The 22,704-nt window shown below is 32.6% G+C and overlaps 1 protein-coding gene across 50 annotated transcripts in view; it reads right to left on the reverse strand.

Moving 5' to 3' along the window:
* Rims1 (regulating synaptic membrane exocytosis 1) overlaps positions 1-22,704 on the reverse strand; it is a 426,672-nt gene that overhangs the window by 71,345 nt on the left and 332,623 nt on the right. For 16 of the 50 annotated variants that reach the window (XM_063226983.1, XM_063226981.1, XM_063226977.1 and 13 more), the window contains 3 exons: positions 21,139-21,251; positions 6,094-6,206; positions 638-804 (listed from right to left, as the gene is read on the reverse strand). In XM_063226983.1, the coding sequence (XP_063083053.1) occupies positions 638-804; positions 6,094-6,206; positions 21,139-21,251 (393 nt within the window). Of the gene's footprint in view, positions 1-637; positions 805-6,093; positions 6,207-17,231; positions 17,262-21,138; positions 21,252-22,318; positions 22,502-22,704 lie in introns of all 50 variants that reach the window. The other 34 variants (XM_063226980.1, XM_063226975.1, XM_063226976.1 and 31 more) reach the window with 5 other exon arrangements.

Genomic DNA, 22,704 nt, shown 5'->3' on the forward strand with positions numbered 1-22,704 from the left:
CCAGGAAGAATAAATCCAATGTCTTACAACTCACATAAACATGATGTAGGGCTGTTTATATTGTTATCATATGCATTATACTCTGCCCTGAAAATGGACTGACCATTATCATGGAATTGAAGAATAGATAAAAAACAAAAAACAAAAAACAAAAAAAAAAACCCCAAGACTATAGCCTCTGGGGAAAATGTAGTCCACTATTGCTTCAAAACAGATTGACAGACAGACCATCTGACCTGCTTGTTTATTTATATGGTTTTCATACTACAATTATATTGTTGAGTGAATGTCATGAATACTGTCCTGCAGAGTCTGAAACGTTTACTGCATAGTTCTTTACAGAAAATGTTTTCTAATGCTGGATAAAAGGATGCTTTGTGGCTTATATCATAATAGAAGAAACTCTTGAAAGTGTGGCTGAGTGGTCAGGACTAAACTCTGACATCAGTCAGTACCAAAGTATTTTGTTAGTGATACTACACAGTATTTGATAAATACGTGATCCACCTACCTATTTTAATGAGATGTTTTTGCAACTTGACCTTAAAGCGTATCCTAGAGAGAACTCTGTGGAAGCTGGCTGCATTGCATACAGATGGTAAAGACCCAGTAAACACAATCAGCTTTGCCAACTCACCTGATTCTACCCCTGGGGCGCTCAGACTGCTCAGACAGAAAGCTTGTGCTGCTAAGGCGAGAGGCACTGCTGGTTCGGGAAACAGCAGACACGTCACTGACGTCGCTGTCTGACGATCTGGCAGAGACGTTCTCATAGCTTCTGTACTGATCTTTATGTACATTATACTACAGATCAAAAACAAGAGAGGGTGAGCTCCATGGTCACTTCACAGCAAAGGGAGACAGAGAGGGGGAGGTAAGGACACAACCCCTCACTAGAAAAAAATGGAGCTTTGTAAAAAGTAGGTATGGATTCTAGAATCATCCAAACATTAGCTAACACATGGTTTCCAATATAACACCTTTTACATACTTTCAATAATAAGCAGTGGCTTAAAGAGATCAAAAGAAAATTTAAATGCTTAAGTGAAAAATTCCACAAATTATTGGACATGATTTAAATCTGAAATGGTATTATTTTTTCCAGTACATCAGTTTCTTATTTCTTGCCTTTCTTTTCACTCGGGGCTGTTTCAGTCACTTAGTATTTATAGTACAGACTGAGTTCACCTTTCAATATGTACTTGCTCATGATTTCTAAAACTTGTACTTTACTTATACGTTTTTCACGTTGTAGGACATCATATGCTCTTAATTTCCTTCAAAAGACACCTCTACACAGAAAAAGGCTGTGTGAAAGCCTAGGGGAGCATGGAGACAGTGAGATCATCTCACCTTGCTTTCTATTAGACACTTTCAGATTTAGACTATTAATTCAGGGTCAAAAGTGAAATACAGGGTTTCTATTAATATGTCAATAGATACATATCTTATATTTAAATATGTTTTAAACTTGCCTTAACACTCACTTTCTAAGATTCTAGGAATTATACAGTATAAGATCAAATCATGCCAAATTAGCCTGGGAAATCCTCTCATTTTTCAGGGCTGAAGACTGAATTCAGTGAATCTATACTTTCTACTTCACATTATACTTTGATGGACCACATAAGTGATTGCCTATATACTATTGTAGTATGTACATGTTACACTCACAAGAAGTAACGTACATAAAACAGTAAAGTTATTGAATTATGTATAATTTAAAGTATATAGTATATGTTAGTTTTATCTCAGGTACTAAAAGTTAAGGTACTGAAACTTCTTACACAATTGAAACTCACCTAACTTTTAAGTATTTAGATTCCCTATCACACAATTTTAGATTTATGAACAATAAAGCTTTTAAAATGTCAGATATTCACTAAACTTTCAGAAAAAAGTAGTCTATTCTCTGAAGCTCTATATCAAAGTTTTAATGAGTTGGGGCTGTATTGCCAAAATATTATCACATAAATTCCTACTGAATCCTGCATTCATATGTACAAAAATTATAGTATTTTAAAAATATTCCTAGAGAAAGACTGATTTACTTCATAATTCTTCATATAAGATGTTTAATTCTAAAACACTCATAAATTAGTTTAAAATTTTCACCCTCATATACATATTAGTCAAAGAATTTTGTATCAGGATTGAAAAGAATTCACAATTAATGAATTATCTATTAAAGCATTTTTTCAAAGAATTTTTCTTAGTTGTATTTATCATTGAAAGTCATATGCTATTAAAACTCAAACAAAACTCACATTTGCTATTATGTTTAGTTACATAATTTCATGTTACATAGATTCATGTTTAGCTACATAATTTCATATTTACATAAGTTAATGATTTAAAATAACTTACTGACAATGATATGATAATTTAGATCACCAGAAAATTCTGTCACAGCTAATACCATGATCCTGACGGGTATCACTCCTTTCAATAAGAACTGTTTTTCATTTATAGTGTAGATGTGTAGCAGCACTTTAATTTAACCTTTGCTGGGTACAAAAACAATTCCTAGATTACAGGTTTTAAAATTACTGTGACAAAGGGGAAACACTATATATTAATCATAATGTTTCTAAATGGGTTGCAATGATATCTTGTTAATGAGAAAACAGGAAACAACTGAAGTCTAATGCTCTAAGAATTTATCTAGACATAGGAGATTTTCCAGCATTTTGTTTTTCCAATGTTTTCTTTATTTGATTAATTGCCAATAATAAGGATAATAAATAACATACAGATATGTATGTAAATCGAAATATTTCAACTAAAGAAACCTTCCTTTTCCATAAGCCATCTTTTTGAACTTGCTTGCATATAGATCTTTGCTATTAGAGCAAAGAGATAAAATGAGGATGTCATAGTAAGTTTTTTTATATTGGGATAATCTGTCATTCTGACACAAAATCACAATTTGCTATGGTTATGTGAATGAAATGAAATAATGCTATGATTGTTTGTTACTATTGCATTTACTGTTTCCAGAAACACATTAAATTTTAAATAATCACTTATCTTTTCATCAAGCATGATTTATTAATTTTCCTACTTAACAATGTAATATGTTAAAGAAAATACTTTAAGTATAGTTTGAGGAACACAATATTCTCAAGAGGAATTTACAGTGATCACAGACCAAGGAAATAATGGATAGAAAGACTTTTTATAGGACTGCTGTTTTTAGAAGCAAAAAATCATAAACACTTAGGAGCTAACTACAAAAGCCATCACACTAGTCTTTGTGCTATTCGTGGTTTACTAGAACATAAGTGCACTTTTAAATGTGAGTGGCTAAATGTGAATTCACCCTCCAATTATCAATTTCAACCTATACTGAAGCACGTATCTTGAAATAACAACATTAAAAAAATAGCAAGGTGACACATTTCTCATACACCAAAGCTGGTTCACATCTTTTAAAAGGCAAATTTAATACTAATTTCTTACACGGGGTAGATACTGGAGTCAACCTTTTAAAAGTAATGCCAGGTTTAAAAAATGCTCAAAAATGATAATCATCTCAAATGCTTTTTCTCTGAAAAAAAATTTAGTTCTATTTGTGCTTACTAAAAAGCATTTTGGGACTGGTTAGCTAATTTCAAACTTGGAAGAATTTTCAACTACTGTATACTGCTGTATCTAAAATGTAAAGTGAATAAAGGAGCTAAAAAGGATTCAATAAAGGAATAAAATCCAAATTAATCTGCATTATTGAATTAAATTCATAATTTTAAACTTAAACTAAAGGTTATTAGAAACTGTTTTCTAACATCTCAATAATGTTCATGATTTTTGTTTTTACATATCAATTTAAACATTTAATAAAATTTAATTAAAATTCTATTGGAAGCATTCAACCATAATATGCAGAGCAAAGTTAAGGAGAGTATATTTTACTGAGATACAAAATTTAAAAAACCATCTATTCATTTCTTATTTTATCTTGCATACTTCCTGTATTCTTATAAGTTTTTAAGACTACAATATCTTTGATTTTAAAATAATTGATATTATCAACTATAATTTTATTTAAGTACTACAGCCATTATCAATATGTTCAGTAAAAATAACAGCAAAATATTTGAAATTAATAGGTCTTTAAAAATATCAAATGCAATGAAGAGGAAAAAGAAAATAGGAACTATGCAAAGGAGGAAAGAAAGACAGACTATTGAGATATAAATTAAAAGCAACATAAGAAACTTTGAATCAAGCTGGGTAATGTGTGCATTTCAGAGAGAAGGAAATCACTTCAAAGAGGGCCCTTATCAGACCCGTCTGTGCAAACATACTGTCTCACTAGGGTGAGACACAGAATGAGTAAGTAAGATTCAAAATGTACAACAGATACTGTGAATTGAGGAGAAATTGTTCAAAAAAGCTAAAGTGTGATGGGAGAAAGGAGAAAGAAGGAACAGGAGAAAGAAAAATAATACAGGTATACATGAGACAGTTAAGATGGTTGCACAGCGTTCAATATTTCACCCTAATTCCTTTACTTACCTCTCTCGCTTCCTATCCTGGCCTATCTCCTTTGCTGCTCTATTTGCTATCATCCTCTGGCATAATGCTGAGAAATCTTTTTTGGGGGGCAGGTACTAGGAATTGAACTCAGGACCTTGAGCTTGCCAGGCAGGCACTTGTGCCACTAAGCCACACCCCCAGCCCAATGCTAAGAAATCTTTAACGAAGCATTTTACATTAAAAAGTCTTACAAATAAGTATATCTGTGTATAAAAAGAAATCTCTAATCATGCTGCCAATTTTGTACCGCATTTTTATACTCAAAGAAAACAAAACTCATGATGATATTCATAAAAAAGACAGACAAGTAAGTTGATTCCTTGATAATACTATAAAAAAAAATAAACTCCAGGAAAGATATACAGAGCTGAATCACCAACTCTACAGGAAATTAAGATCTTCTGCTTACTATTTTTTTTTTAATCTTCCTGACTTTCTTTACTTTTTAAAAAGTTCAGAGGTGGCATCCTGGAATCACAGTGACCCTCCGAGTCTCTCGGTTGGAAATGCTTTGCATCTAACTTAAGGTATGAAGCAACAGATTGTACCCAACACATATGACTCTGTAGCAGCCCAGATGATAAATCATATTTTGTAATTACTTCTACTTTTTGTAATAGTTATTGAATTTCTGAAAGTATAATGAACAACTTCCATTATTTAAAACACAGGTTTCTCTAGGTCATATTTCAAGTTCAAAATATTAATAGGTAATTTTCTAGTATCTATTTTAAGATTTCAAAATAGTTTTCTTAGTCCATATTTCAAGGTAACCATATTGATTTACTGCAGTTTTAATTTGATTTATAAGGGGGCATTACTTCCAAAAAGGAGTCTGTATGTCAAATTAAAATAAAGGATGGCCAACAGCTGCCGCAACGTTTGCAGTATTTTTAGAAAAGAGTTTTAAATAAACCAAATGTATGTAAAATTGCTTCATGATATAATATTCTCTTAGTTAAGATTAGCTTATTAGCTACCAATTTATAAACTCCTTAGTGTTTCCTTAGAAAATAGTATTGAAATGTAAACTAAACACTGACAGGCACTTGAAATTATGTGAATTTCTGCTTCTGACAAGAATCAATTACTTTTCTTAGTAAAGACAATAAGAAATCTTACATCATATAATTTTTGTCCTTCAGGAACAAATCTCATTAGTCAATATCAACACCACTATCATTTAAGGTCATGATTTATACACTTAATATATTAAATGCAATATTTAAATCATATTTAAGAAACAAAATAGTATCTGACTTACATCTGTGAATTTGACTGACAATCACTAAGTGACTTAATAACCAAATACTTATATACTATCTTTTTATAAAAAATACTATAATCAAGTTTAACATTTGAGAAAAGCTATATCTTATAGAAATATAAAAAAGAGAGATTTTTCAGGCTTTGGAAAAAATCATTGTCAAGAGTATCATTTAATGGTCATTTATCATATGTAACTCAGTGCTTGTTACTCCTGCCTGTATACTTCTATACAGCCACTGTATACTTCTAGAAGAGTTTCTATTGGTCGGAATCTACTAATTTTACCTTGGAATATTGCTCGCGATCAAGTTCTTGACTAGAACCAGACCCTGTTGTCTGCTTAAATCGATGCACTTTCATTTTCATTTGTCTTGTTCGCTCCTCCACTACTAAGCTTGCTGCAAAACATACAATGGAAGCCTATTAAAACATGTGAAGAACCTTTAGGAACTGCATGGTTTAAGGTTTCAATGCTTTGGAAATGACTTCAATTACACAAAAGTTAGAAATAACACATAATTATTAAATTCTTAAAATGTCAAAGGTATAACACTAGCGATTGTTAATCTAAAAATGAACATGGCTCAAATCACACAGATGGAGAACACAAATGTCAGTAACAAGAGATTAAGTATTCTGTTTTTTCTGCTGTGTGAAATATTTTCGATTCACAACTTATTATGTAAAAGTAAAGTTGTGAGAAACCTTTTAAATTTAATTAACAGCTACATGTACATATATGGAGAAAATATATGCATACTTAACACATCACACATATATATGCACAAGCTTACATGCATGCGCACACATACTTAATAGCCTCAGCTAACATGAGTAACTTAGAAACTGCTTAAGTGAGCACCCTCTACTTTTTGAGACATTCTCATTATATCATGAATTTCTACCAATACCTTATGAATATTTGCTAGTCCTAAAAATAGACTGTTTCTGACTCTGAACCATGTATAAACAGTTCCTAATTTTTGAAAAAAAGATACCTTGTTTTTATTTCTTGAATTTATAGTAATCAGTGAACCTTCTAAGCAACAAGAGCCACTGCTTAGAGTGCAACATTTGCAGCTTTTGATAAAATATGAAATATGCCTTTAGAATTCATAAGCAATGTAACTATAAAAATCTGCTTAAACCTTCATAATAAATACTAAAGCTTTTTTTTAAAATCCATACATTTACTTATGTTATGATAGGAGAACTGAAGTATGGGGCACTCTACCTCTCAGCTACTTCTCCAGTTGATTTTTATTTTTGATCGTGAGACAAGGCCTAAGCGTCGTAGGTCAAACTTGAATTTGTGATGCAACTGACTCACCACACCAGCTAAGATCTGTGTGTGTGTGTGTGTGTGTGTGTGTGTGTGTGTACACAGCATGTCTGGGTGACTGATATGGTAGTGTTTCTGTCAAGGGCTACTAAAAGTTAAAGGAGAGAGTGAGTGTAGAGTCACATGTTTATAATCCCAGCACTCTCGAGGCAGAGACAGAAAGATCTCTGTGAGTTAGAGACCAACCTGGGCTACAAAGTGAGTACAAGGGTAGCCTGAACTGCATAGTTAAACCTGGTTTCAAAAAGATTTGTAAAAAAAGATAATGAAAATGTGATGATATATCTGATTGACTTGGTTGCTTATTTTACCTCTTATGAGGAATTTATAAAGCATTTAGTGTCAACTTTTGCTATTGTGAAACTTAAAGTGACCTCCCATCCTTCATAAATAACACCTACACCAATTTTAAAACTAAGCAGATTGGTAACATTTATTGTGTGTTAAGTACACATAAAGTCTGAAATTTGTATTTAAGTGTTTAATTGTATTTTAGAACTAAATTATCAAATGTTTTACTCTGCTAAACTCAGTAAATTAGAAGGCCATCTCCATCTCTGGCATCATACTTGTGTCAATCATGCAATGATACAGGTTTGCTTTGAAAATGCTGCTTCAGAGATGAGAAACAGTGATAACAGGAAGATGGTTTAATGGCAAGGTTAGGAAAGCAGAAAGCTATTAATTAATTGACAAAAGGTAAAAGGTCAAAACAGTATGCTACAAGAGGGTAATTAGGAACTGAAACAAAATTACTGATAATGTGGGCTATAGCTACAGAAAGTCATACGCAATAGAGAATACGTATAAATACAGCGATCTTCTGTCTCCTGTGCAAGTACCTCTGGGTCCCTAATCATTTATTTTTTCCAGTTTTGAGACAGACAAATGGCTATGTTTATAAATAAAGCTTAAAGCAATACAAAGAAATCTGAGTTTCTAATAGAAACAACTTTCAGTAACATCAGCTAAACTGTCCACCATTTTTTCTGACATTTATTTTTCAACAGCTTTGAAATTTCTAATATAGTGAAGTTCTTAGGATTGATGGTTACCAGACACTGATGATTTTTTCCCAAGAGCTACTAGCCTGATGCATTTTGAACCACTTCCAATGAATGAACCTTGCCAAGACAACATCTAATTTCTCTACAGAAGAATATTTTAGCATATGATGTGGCTGCATTTAAATCTTTATTTTGCAAAACTAACTGAATCAGGAGAATACCTCCGACTCTTCAGATTGTGTGAAATAATGTCATTGTTACTATCCAGAAATGATTACTATACTGTATTTAGTCTCAAATAAGCTAAAGTTGACATTTTTTAAAAAATCTCAAAGATTAAAAATCTCCAAATTAATATTATGACTCAAAGTCATGAGTGGAATCCCTTTATTCTCAAGCAAAATTGTAGTTGCTAGGTTATCATCATTATTCTTGGATTCCAAGAACAGAAGCAAAATTCAAATAGCTTACTATTAATTTATCACTAATTTCAAAAAGCCAGATAATTACATATTACACACATTTTCATAGTGTTTTTCATTACTTCTTAATGATGAATTTTTAAGTGCACATTGCAGAAGTAATTGCTTGCACAAGAAACTGCATCTCTGTTTTCTCATAGTAACTGGAGAAACTTCAGTGTAAGTGTAGAAACTGTAAATTTGCCAAAGTTTTTGATGGTTTCCTTTTTACTTCTCAGCTGCATATTGTGGAAAAAAAATGAAATTATTTCTGGATTATAGGTATACAAACTAAACAATAAAACAAATTTATCAAGTAAAATAGAATATTTAACACAAATTGGAAACAGAAAATATGATTCTGTCAACGTGCATGATTTTAGAAAAATAAAAATACAGATTAAAAGTTAATCACCTGTGACTGTCCCCATTATGTTACTGTAAGTAAAATTATCTACAGCTTCCAAAACTCAAACATTTTACTTTAAAAAGAATGATTACTGATAAATTACTGATAAAAATTTTATATTTTATAAATTTAAATTCTAATAGCAAAAATTTAAAATAAGATATTTTCCAATTTGCCCCCCAAAACATAGCATTATATTTACACTTGAGGAATATTGTGAGTATTGGTGGTATTGCAAAATAACAAAATTATTAAAGTCTCAATTATTTTTTTATAGGGAGACTTTAAAACTTAGGACATTTTTAAAAAAATTTCATAACTGTCCCATATTACAATTATAGACAGCATGGTACTATGTGAAGCAATTTATCTAACACTTAAGGTGGATTAACACTGTAATTTTATAAATATTTTTCTCAAGAAGGTCAAAGGGTCAAAATACGTTATAAGCTACATGTTAAATGATTATGTTTCATGCCAAATATTTTGTGCCTTTTAAAAATCATGTGTCAATTTACCAAAATATACTTAACAAGATCCCTTTTATTTTTGTCAGCTTTATATTCAGTGCTTTTCTTAAATGCTGGAATTTTTTTCCAGATATATCTACGTATGTCAAAAATCAACTCAATATAACAAATTACAAAACTGGAATTAAATGTGAAGGGGTAAATTAAAGCCATTCTCTTGTGAAATTCTTTCTTGTAAAAGACAAAACAAACAAAACAGTAAAAAGAAAACTTGATTGGTGCAAAGTGGTTAAGAAAAAGTAGTTAAAAGTTATAAAGAACTATGATTTCCAATGGAAAGTATTATATCATATTAAAATAATCATTTTTCTTTTCTTCTCACATACTTTACTAACAATCTTAACCTTTAAAATTTATAGAGAGTTTAGTCTGTTCATAGATTTATCAAATGACTGATGACCCCTGATGAATTTATGAACAGGCTGAAATTATATACAAATTCAAAATTATATACAAATTATATACAAACTTGTTCTGATACGTACTTTACTATATTTGTTTCTTTCATTATATTAAGAAGGCCTATGACTAAAAAGAATCTTTGTAAAGGCTTAATAGTTTTAATAAATGTTCTTTAAACTATCACTGAAAAATCTCCATAATATCAACTTCCAATGGAATGTGATTATCCGTGAAACTTTTATCAGACATTTGTAACATACTTAAAAATATTATAAGTATTACAGTTATTGGTTATTTAGATCCACTATAAACATTAAACTTGCATAAATGTATTCAAAATATTCTTCATGAATTTACATTTATAAAAATAAAAGAATCCTCTCTGAGCTCATATTCTTTAAGTCTTTCACATTTCTCTCTATGTAGAAATGATTATGAAGCCGGGTGTGGTGGCGCACTCCTGTAATCCTAGCACTCAGGAGGCTGAGGTGGGAGGATCACTGCCAAGTTCAAGACCAGCCTGCGCTACAAAGTGAGCCCAAAGCCAGACTGAACTGCATAATAAGACCCTGTTTCAAAATGACAAAAAAAAAAAAAAGATTATGCATTTAAAATATCAAGTGCTTGTATTTGGATAGAAAATACAGATTCATGTATCACTGTTTTTTCTAAAAAGTTTCAAGTATTCTTGGTAAAATACATTGTAAAGAGAACAGAAGCAATACAAATTTCTGTAATATTAAATGTTAAGATAAAAACTGTATTTTATTTTTAACAAGCTTAGTTAAACCAAGTTTCTAAGGTGACACTTGATGAGATCTGGACAGGACAGCTGTGCTTATCTGTTTTTCTATGATGTACTACCATACTTTATGAATAAAAAATTAACTTTCTGCTTCCTGACTGCATGGAGTATCATGCAGTAGAGCCATATCCTTGCTCCAATGCACTGCTCTGGAAGAGCACACTATTGACTGAACACCTGAAAGCTGTCAGGTACAATGAAACTGCCTGAATTATTGAGAGCTAAGAAATTAATTCATTCTTTGGAGCACTACATTTTAAGAAATAACCACAATGATTGTAAAAAAAATAAATACAGGAAGCAATATAATATAGACATTAAAAATAATAAAAGAGAAAACATTTTGATAACTGAGTAATATTCAGTATAAACTCTATACAGACCAAATACAAAGACAATTATAAAGTATAACACTGTATCAAGATGGTTTGGTATTTGAAAATTTTAAAACATAATAGTGGTCTCTGCTTGCAGTATTTTAGATGTTAGAGGAACAAGCACGGTTAATATGGATAAATTTTACTCATAAATCTAGAAGTAATGTGCCAAAATAGGAAGCCCTTAGGAACAGGCGGTAACCATGTTTAAATTAAAATCCTATGCTTATTACTCATCAGTTTGTCACTATTCCTTCAATCAGGCCCTGATACAGTGTATCCCTCCATACAGAGTTTTATCTGTGAGGGAAACAGATGGCTCAGAGTAACTGCTGTTGTAGTTTATCTTATTTTCAAAAGCTGCTGTTAAAGTATTTAACAAATACTTTGCAAAAAAGGGAACCTTCAGGGACTTTGGCGTTATTACCTAACTTACAGCAATTGTAATTTGCCAACTTACCAAAAAATATGTGTTAAGGAAAGAAATTAACGAGTTGTATTTTATACCATTTCTATTGTTTTTAAATTAAGAAATGACATGTTCCTTTAATTTCCATCCTTAATTTTGGAATCATAAGAATGTAGCAAGACACTGTGGTATAACACAACCACCTCCACATCACCCATCCCCATACATTCACACACACTAGACAGTGATCTGTATAGTTTAGACAGTGATCTGATGAAAGTTTGAAATCTTTCGATTATATACAAATGGTCAGGCTCTGAGTAATTTTCCAGAACAAAATGCAGTTCAATACGTATGGGCAGAACGATTCCAAGACATTTCCTTATGTTCTTTTTTTTAAAAGTCTCTCATGCAATATTGAGACTCTTGCAATAATACTGCAACAATAAAAAATACATCTATATTTCAGAAAAAAAAATAACACACGTTAAACAAAATAGAACACTTAGAATTTTAAAGAAACAACCTATGTTTGCTATAGCTAACTAAAATGGTGTACTGGTACAGGTAAATTACTACTCAAATCTCAAATCCGTCTGCAGCTAAAACCATGGGACTACGTCTCCTTTTAGCAGGTGTATTTCCACTGAATCGTCAAAGCAAGTGTCACTTCTCATTTTCAAACTTGCCAAGCACCAGAGTAAAAATGAAAACTCTAGCCCTTGGCTATAATCTTGGACTCATTAGAGATAACTGTCATTGACCTTACTTTATTCTTCTGTGTTTTCCGGGGTTAATTAGCTTTTGAAAACTCTTTTTATGAGGAGGGCATGCCTCCATAGGCCACATTCCTCATTTGACCTTGATGAAAATCCCTCCATGTAATCAGGGATCTCTGGGGATAAAATTTAGCACTGAGGTTATTTTGTTTATATTAAATAGCTTCCATGTATCCATTATTTTATGGTACTATACCTGTAACACTAATAATGACCACAGAAATTATCTGCAAGGCTTCCTGTGGCTTAACTTCACTATTTAACTTTAAGTTTTAGCAGTATCTTCCCATGTTTTATCTTAATTGGGAGACATGATGACAACATGAAAAACACATCAAGACTGGCCATGGTTAGGCATCCACTGCCATCTACTGCTTCCTACTGCCTTCTATCACCTTCTTTCCTCAGCACTTTCTATACAATACTCAAGAAAAGGAAAATGATACACTCTCTTAACTGGGTGTTTTGTGTAAGTTGAAGCTTCATAGTCTGTATTAAATCTTTGGAAGCTTTAAAGCCTATAATACTATAAAAAATAAACATACATGGACCAGCTGAATGTGAAAACAAAGTCAGAACTTTAACTGAATATGTAATAATTATTGCATATTCCATTAGTAGTTCCTCAGTTAACTACTCACACCCAAATATGTGTTATCTGTTCAGACATACTAATTTTATGTTCAGCTTATTTCACCCTGGAGTGTCCAAAGTTTAAAGAGAAAGCTAGAATGGTAAACATATGAGATTGTAGCAAATAGAAAGAAACAGATACGGAAAGAGAGAAATCAGACACCTGCATTAATGGAGCTGTAAATAAATATTCACAGTAGCAAGTGCTCAAGAACAGCAAGCCCTGGAAGATTAAGAAATATGTGCCTTGGGGGCTGGGGATTTAGCTCAGCGGCATAAGCGCCTGCCTTGCAAGCAGGCAGTCGTGAGTTCGATCCCTGGTACCGGTAAAAAAAAAAAAAAAAAAAAAAGAAATATGTGCCTTGATCGATCTTTCTTTCTTTCTCTCTTTTCTTCTTTTCCCAAGCTGAGGATGAAACCTACAGTCTCATATACACTAAACAAGCACTCTGTCACTAAGCTGTATTCCTCACCCCTAAATCTTTGAAACCTTAACTTATTATGACAGGAAATGTCTCACCTGACGCAAGATGCTAGTGAGTAAAAATCATAAAACATAAAGCAAATTGAAATACTTGTCTATTACAGAGTTAATGTTGACTCTGAAAAATGCAGAGGTTAACGTACTCACTTAAGCACAGATCAAGCACATCACCTGCTCCTACATGCTTCACCATCATAATATACTATTTAAAATGAGTATTGGCACATGATTTCTCACACAAAATAGAACTAGTAAAACTTCCATTTTTCAATATTTATAGGACTTACACCTAATTAAGATTAATGGTCATATTTATATGAAAATTATTCTGAACAACTTAGTATCAAAACTGTTTTGCCAATATTATATCAAAAATCACAGGTATATTTGAGCTTTTATTTCAGGAGCCTAGTACTTAAAAATATAGTTGTCTAGAGACAATGCTTCAGTAGCTTCTATGATCTGACTGTAATAATTATTGCATATTCCATTAGCGAACAGAAAACAAAAGGCAACAAAATGATACTTTATTCCAGTTGAAAAAAATCCTTGCATTCTAATTGCCTTTCATTACCCGTGTGCACAAGTTATATGTATTTTATAATAAAATTTTATTTATACTGGTATGTTATGATTCAAATTAGCTTCCAAAAGTCAAAGAGCTAATGCAATTAAGAAATACTGTCCAAAAGGCATGTAAATTAGAAACTTATTATGACAATAACATTTTCTCTCACCTTGAAGTCATTTAATTTCTGGTTCAGTTTTGATCTTCTTATATCATTATTTCGATGCCCCCAAACTACATTCATGGGCTCTTTAAAACTGTCCAAGAAATGTAGCAGAGAGGGAAAAATTGGCTTACTTTTAGAATGAATAATTTAAAATAGGCCTAAAAGCAGTCTGTGAAGCCTAAAATGATATGGTCTCTTACTTTCAATGTAAAAGGAGTTAAAAGGGTAAATAAAGTTGGATGAACATTTATAGTTCCTCAGTTAACTACTAACACCCAAATATGTGTTATCTGTTCAGACATACTAAATTTATTTTCACATGCTGCACGGTAAAGATGAAAAGAGCAATTCTAGTATAGATTTAATGAAGTGGTGTAAAACTGGGTGACCAGGAGAAAAGAACAGTCAGTGGACCTCAACAACCTTAGAGTTAGAGAGGACCTCCACCTGTCAGCAGCCCTGCTCCCTGAGGCATTCCACTTAATCCACTAGATTCTACTTCCACAAAACACAGCTCACAGGAATTATGCTATAGTGTATATACAGAAGATACTTAATAAATGTTGCTTTGAATACTGGGCAGCCTATAGATCAAAGGATTTTATGAAGTCTTTGAAGACAGACTCGTGTCTTCTTGTGTATCTAACCATTCACCAAATGAATGAATGCTAAGGGGTCATGTTTTAATCTTTTTAAAGTTTTAGACTTCTTGGGTGGAAAAGAAGGCTTTTAACAGCTATATCTCAGATTACTGTGATAAAATGTGAGAAATCTGTGACACACTTCACTGAGTTATCACCATATAGAAAGTATTCAATAAATTCTATCTGCCATTGATGATGTCAATAGCATTTTATACTTCTCCTTAATGTAGACATAAACTTTATGCCAGGATATTGATGGATTGTTCCCCCATATTTAGGGTGACCAACAGTCCCACTTTATCCAGAACTAGTACCTCAAAAAGTGGGACTTGGCTTTCTGACAATTCACCTATAATCCAACAGCAATAACAACAACCCCTCGCTAATGAGAACCTCAGCTAAAAATGCAGTGTCCTAGTCTTCCTTCTTCCTGGGAGGGAGCATTCAGTTTAGCCTGCATTCTTCAGTACTGGAGATTCCAGTGGGGGAAAAAGACTGTGGCTGAGAGCAGTGTGATTTCACTGCTTGAACGTTGGGATACAGAGGCCTAAAATTTAACTTTAAAGACAATATTTGAATTTGCTTCAACGTTTACTGGGTTGTGAGACCCACAGGGGCAGCTGAACTGTGCTCCTTTTAAGTCCTGGAGGTAAAGCGTTACACTGCCCCCTTGTGTCTGGCCAAAAACACTCTGGGTCCTGTCGCCTCAACTGTCTCCAGGCACCAGGTCTGCTCTGCAAGGTGTTTCTACACTCTGTCCCTAAGGAAGGCTTGGCAGGTGACAGCACCTCTCAGTCAGGAACCTGAATTTTTAGACACAGTACCTTGGTGCGTTCTGTAGCAGGATCATGAGCATGTACATTTCATGTAGACTTTACAATGCATCATGCAGACATTTTTGTTCTAATTATCTAATTATGGTTTGTGGCCAGTAATGGTAATTTATATGAAGAAGCTCTGGATGAAGAATTCTTGTGTTTGTCTTTCTTTTCGATAAGTGAATTAAGTCATGATCCACTTCCAAAAGAAAATTTTAAGAATTTCATTACATTAAAATTTGGCTTTCAAATCTAACCAAATTCTTGTAAGAATAAATATATTTGCTATTTTTATGCTTCTGAACATAAAGTTGTTCCTGATACTGGTCACACATGGTCACAGATCAGAGATGGGTATTAAAGATTAGAAATCAGAACATCATGATCACATTGAATATTTTTTATTAAAACCTATTTCTACCTAGTATACCAGGCACAATTTCAGAGTATGTAAATCATGTGCATTAGTATAATTATATTTTTATAACTTCAGACTAAAATAAATTCTTAAATATTTTATTAAATATTATCTCCCATTTTTTTCTGTAACACTGAGATACACAACACATATCTAAATACACTAGGAGTAAAGGATAAGCTATTTGGGAGTTATTGCTCATTAAAATAAACTACATTCATGTGTAGTAGGAGGAAGTCAAAATTAAGAGACCTCCATTGTCATGTACTATACATCAATGGTGTAAATGGTCCAGTTTCCTCAATCGTAAAACAGGTAAACTGCTGTCCTCAAACCCAAATTGGAGGATTACAACGGGTCACAGATTAACTGGATCAATCTACCTGCAAATATTATGAAAATGTATTTTTACTGAAGTCTCACATACCTTTAAATATTATAGTAACATTACTGCAATAAGCTGAAAACTAACTCAAATATTTAATTACTAAACCACTTAGTGCAGGAAGCACAATGTGTTGGAATCTACAATGGCTTGCAATCTACTTGCTACTCAAGTGTGAAGACCGAAAATAAAATAAGACAATAAGGAGGAGGCCAGTAATGCGTTACTAGAGCAGGATGAATTGTTTCCTCCCCTATATCTCTCACAAACATTGAATTAATATCATAACAAGATTGAAATCAAGAGAAACAACACTTGGGTAGCTGCTGTCAAAATGGACAGTGGACAAGGGCGTCACAACACTCATTAAGCTATCTGCAAAGTAAAAACCAAGCATTTTCTGCTACATTGAGTAAAATGTAAGAATTAAATCCCTGGCACACAGCAGGAAAATGCAAATAGAAACAAAGAGCACACTACATAGTCTTACCATATAACATTAATACCTAACAATACGTTTTTCAAAGAGAATTGTTTTCTAGCTGTTAGTGTGTACAAATAAATTTTAAGGCAAAAAGTCGCCTTAGTTTTAAATTAATGTTTTTCTATCTGATGTGAATTGCGCATAATGTAAAGGAATTAGTTCCAAGTGCCCTACAAAAATAACTTCAGGATACTACCTGTCAAATAACTGTGCTCATTCTTTCAATAAATAGTTATATTTGCTTGTATATTACACAAGAAGAGTAAGAATATTAAATGTTAGAAAATTACATTAATATTTACCTTTTGTGGAAGAGTTATATTTTTCTTGTTCTTCAATGAATTAAATGCACATAATGATGGAAACAAAAGAAAGAAATCAGCAAATTTATAGTTAGACATGGAAATATGAATTAACACAATGGCATGAATAATAAATGCATAACACATAATGTGACATGGTAAATTGCAATGACAAATCAAGTCTCAAATATGGTACTAAAATTAATCAAAGAAAGAATGGATACAGTAATTTAAAGATTTAAAATGAACAAAAACATTGGATATTAATATTTTTGGCACTTAAAAAGTATATTCCACAATAATTTTTCTTGCCTTTTAAGGATTATACATTTTAGTACCAATTTTACCCCCAAAATTTTAACTTAAATTCACTATGATTTTGTAATTGTAAATGTATTTAAAAATCATTCTTACTATTCATAACAAAAATTTCATCATAAAAGTATTACTTCATACGATTTAAAATTCATCTAATAAATACAAGACCCTTTTTTTTTACTAACTAGTATATATTTTAACATTTTCTACATGGGAAAACATAACTAACTGTCAAACAATTTAAGTAACCTTTTTTGTCTTTCTCAAATTAAATTAAAATCAAGAAAGTGAAATTACTTGTCATTAAAGATGTGTTACACATTTCATAAAGATCTACATCTATCTTCTTATTGCACATTATTTACTGAAAAAAACCTTGCCAACCTAGGCACTTCTGAAGGGGAGCACTGTTAAGAGTTTTAACTATCAGATGTAATAATGGGACATATACAGCAATTGGGACCATAATTTTTAATTTATGAGTGATATTCAAATGTTTCTGTAAAGACATCCATTTGAGCACATATACATGTACATAAATCAGGTGGTGGGTTTCAATAACTCACAGTATTTTGGGTTTTGTTTTTAGATGGGGTTTAACTTTACTGCCCAGGCTGGCCTTGAACTCTTGGGTTCAAGTAATCACCTTGACTCAGCCCCTTGAGGTGGACGGGAGCATCAGTACACACATCAACGTGCCTGGCTAAAATATCATATGTTTTATACAAACAATTGTGTTGGAGTTAGCCTTGCTGTACATAAGAACTAGACTGGAATGCAATATTGAAAGGCTATCAAAGAGACTTTCTGGAAATCGTAGCTCTCAGTTTCCACATACTGTTTAAGTTTCATAAATTGTAGTATACTCTTTCAGCTACTCTATTTAAAATCTGATTTTAGTCATCTCTTTGTTTTTGTATAAATCTACTCTAACATAACCAGACTGTGCATAAAACAGACGAACATTCTCAATATTTAAAAGAAAGTTCAAAATACTTTTTTGACAGAAATTAAGTAAATATACCCTCTCAAATGCTAAATTAGACTTTAAGATAGGAGATACATATTGCTTTTATGATACAGAATATAAAAAAATTCATTCATAAGAAAAAACATATATTCAGTCAAACAATCAAAATGTCCTGGCATACATTTTAAAAATATGTAAGTAAGTAACAGTATGTGGCAAATACTTGAATAAAATTATTTTATATATGTATCAAGCTGTATCACCATGTGAAATATCTGCCTTCATCAATCAGCTACAAATCCTATTATTTTCTAGTAAACAAAAACTACCCTTGTTAAACATAAAAATCAAACAGCACACCAGAAGGAAGTCCAGTGCAGTAGAGACTTAAATAAATAATTATAAGTAAACTGCAGTCAGTATTAATCTTCAGAGGAAATACATGTGAATTTTAACAAATTATATCGAAAGAAAATTAATAACCTTTTTCTATGTCCTTAAGAACAAATGTGAATGTCTCCTGATTCAAACTAGAAATCAACTTTTGAAAACATATTATAATAAATACAATTGTCACATCAGCAATTCTGTGTCAGAGATGTACAGTAAGGTGAAGGCTGACACTATCACCATTTACCAAAATAAATTATTTTGCATCGTTTTATTTCTAGGAAAACCCACAGCACAGTCATCCATGCTGGTGGTCATATTTTTAAAAAGCTGTATCTCTTTAACTTTTAAGATTAGGTGTTTATTTCAGGAACCTCAAATAGCCAAAAGAATTCACTAATACATTTGTGATATTAAAACAACACCATTAAATGTCATTCTCAGCCAATCCCTTTTTCCCACCTCAATTCAATCCTTACACATTGATGATTTCTCTGAAAGACAACTGTGAACAGGAACATTGTAAACAGTTACATTGATATCAACAGCAGAACATGACTTTTAAAAAATAAAAACTAAAATCCAAATACAATTTAAGTGATTTTGCACAAGCAATTCTTACTTTTTCAGCAGTAATTTTAACACAATTGTAGTCCCACTCTGAGAATTATACGCAGTACTACTGTATGCTTTTGAACCTGTACAGGGCTTTACTTGCAACTGTAGGAAATGCAAAGAATTTTATGAACATGGTACTTTCAAGTATCAGGATGATCAGATAATATTGTTTCCAAATAAACACTAAAATTTGTGGTTCTTTCAGTTGTGCAACAGGAGTTCATGAATGAATAACTCAAATATACACCACTTTTTTAATAAAAGAAATTCATCTGAGTTATTGCTACTTTTAATAACATTATTAATAATCTTCTCAAAATGTTCCCAGAAAAAAGTTTGTTAAACATATGAATTGATATCCCAAAAATTGACTGTTTTAGAAAAGAGAGTCAGAGTTTCCCAAAAGGATCATGGTCTCCTGAATAACTAAATGAGATGAACTGAACAGGTACCTTTAAAACAAAGCTGAAAAACTAAAGCATGATATAGGACCAAGAAGTATGATTAAAAATACAAATCCAGAGCTTATTGTATCAGTACTACCCTATTAATGTCTTTGAATCTCTTAAAACCTACATCAGTTTTTCTATAATCAAATATTCTACAAGGCAAAATATTCCACATGGCTTTTTGAAACAATGTATTTACCTTCTCCCATATCACATTCCGAAAAGTATTTCAATTATGTGAAGAAAATATACTCAGTACCCTCAGTATGGAATGAAATGCAAGTTTTATACCAGTTACAATGAACACTGTTGAAAAAAATAGTCAATATGTTAATTTTCAAGTAGCTTTTTAAGGGTATAGATTTTTAATACATGTTGTAAATATAATTAGTCCATTGCATTTATAATAATATCTGAAACTAGACACTGTTTTAAGATTTGTAAAAATCTCCTAAAAGAAATATTTGATAATAAATACTAAGTCATTTTACCTTTTGGGAAGTGGGTCATAGGAACAATACAGTAGTTAGATAATCTAGCTCAGGTAGTTTAGAAATACTGTTTTTCAGTTTCTACTGTCAAATCATACACACACACACACACACACACACACACTCACACTCACAATGTCTCTTTCTATAGAAAAATAAAATATATATTTATATAAATATGTATATTCAAAGTAAGCAAATCTCTAGGCAATATGAAATGTTAAAAAATACATTAAATATGTGCTCAAAGTCATCTTCATCATTGAATTTACATAAAAATACAAAATACTGCTAATCAAGCTAAATTAAAAACATGATTGAAGCACAGATTTTGAAATTGCATTTAATTTTTAAAGTAGGATAAAGTAAATCTTTTAAGGCACCTAAATCTACAGTTCGCCAAGGCTTTATCTTCCCCTCTTGCATCTCTGATAAATGCTGCTAGTAGGCTCCCCCCTCTCTTTTCAATGACCCCTCTAAAATTCACTCATTCAGTAACTGTGTATTTGCCACGAAAACTAGGTACTGAGGATACAATTCTTTGAAGTTTAAATTCTTAAGGTCCAACAAACTACGTAAAATGAAAATGCTATTCCTTCACTACAGGCTTATTATGAAACGAGGAGGTTTTCCAGCCCGAGTTTTAGACAATGATCTCTCTGTAGGGATACCTTGTTCTATACTGCCGCTTCGCACTGGCACTTGTGGGAGCTGTCTTCCCCGGCGGCTGCTGAAAAGCGCATCTGCTGGAGGGGACTGCGCTGGGCTTCCTTGTCGGTGCATTCTGCAGGCAAAGAGCAAAGCAAGGGATAAAGTTCCAGTGCGGCAGGAGAAAACCCTTTTCTCTTTCCTGCCACTATTGCGGTAGGTAAAGAAGCCCTAATGGGGCCACTGGAAGCAAAATCAAATACTTCTCTTAACTTTCTAATGCTATGTGTAAACTGAGTATTACAAAAAGGGGCTACAATGGCCAGAGTGATATATGCCACACTTTCTGCTTAATGACTTCTTGAACTGAGCTGAATCAGACTCTCTTCCCATTAGCTTCCTATGAAGTTGTGGTTTGGGAAAGTTACTCTTTTTCAATAATGCTGAGCAAAACATTTAATTATAGCCTCTGGGACTTAAAATGTAGAAAAAATTCGTCATGAGAGGCTGTTACTTGAGTCATTACTATAACACAATGCATATTCTAGGGTCACTTACATTGGTTAGAATAATTCTAGCTGCAGATGCTAATACACTAGTATCCCATCTACTTTATTTTTAAATAGGAAAAATGTAGAAAGTTATTTAAAATAACCCTGGATGCATGCTACAAAATAAGTGAGTGGAGGACTGAAAATTATGAATGGGAATTGGGAAGCATGCACAAACATCATCACTGCCCAGGACTAAGCTGACTGCCATCTGCTGACCTTCAAGCATTTTCTTTTAACTGAAGACCTAAAGTACTCTAGGACTTCTCTGAACACATGTGAAAGGTTATCTCTGAATTCTTACTTTAAAAAAAAAAAAAAGCAAATACATACTTAACTCCAAGTAATTCATCATGAAGAATTTCACATATTTAGTAAGTTATATATGAATATGCCACAAACAGATGAAAGACATAACATAGCCAGATTTAATTTTCGATGATAGCTAACTGGCAGGAAGTAGAGGCTACCACCAGCACAGTGAAGATAGATGCAGGTAATAGAGGAGGTGGGAGAGGTTTCGGTACCACAAAGAGAGGATTAAAGATTATGGTGTCATAATGAGTGAAAGCTTCGAGTGCTCGGGAAGGCACAACACCACACCAGGACCCGAGGCAGGACATGAATGCTGGGCTGGACACGGAATAGCAACCTTGTCAGGAGCGGAGAAGGTGGCGCCGACCCTCCGGGGGCAAGGTGGTGCATAGAACACAGTGTTCTGACACTAGAGTGCTCGCTCGACCGGGAGCGAGCAGGAGGTTTGCCCCTAAGGACTGGCTGATCAGTCGCTCTTGGGGCTGCGTGTCCCCTTCTAGAAAGACATGGTGGGAGAACCCTAAAACATTAGGGCCAAAAAAGATCTTCAGTCAACAGGTACATATTAACTTTCATACCAACACATCTGTCCAAGGAAAACCTCTCACAAGACAATGATTTCTCTAGAAGCAGAAGAAAACTCATCACACAATTACTAAACTGGAATTCAAATCAAATTAAATACTTATTATCACACACAGAAATGCTATATAACTTTTAAAG

This window comes from Cavia porcellus, unplaced genomic scaffold (assembly GCF_034190915.1).
Source record: "Cavia porcellus strain 051 isolate PalLab524CR breed Dunkin Hartley unplaced genomic scaffold, mCavPor4.1 scaffold_16, whole genome shotgun sequence".
NCBI lineage: Eukaryota > Metazoa > Chordata > Mammalia > Rodentia > Caviidae > Cavia > Cavia porcellus.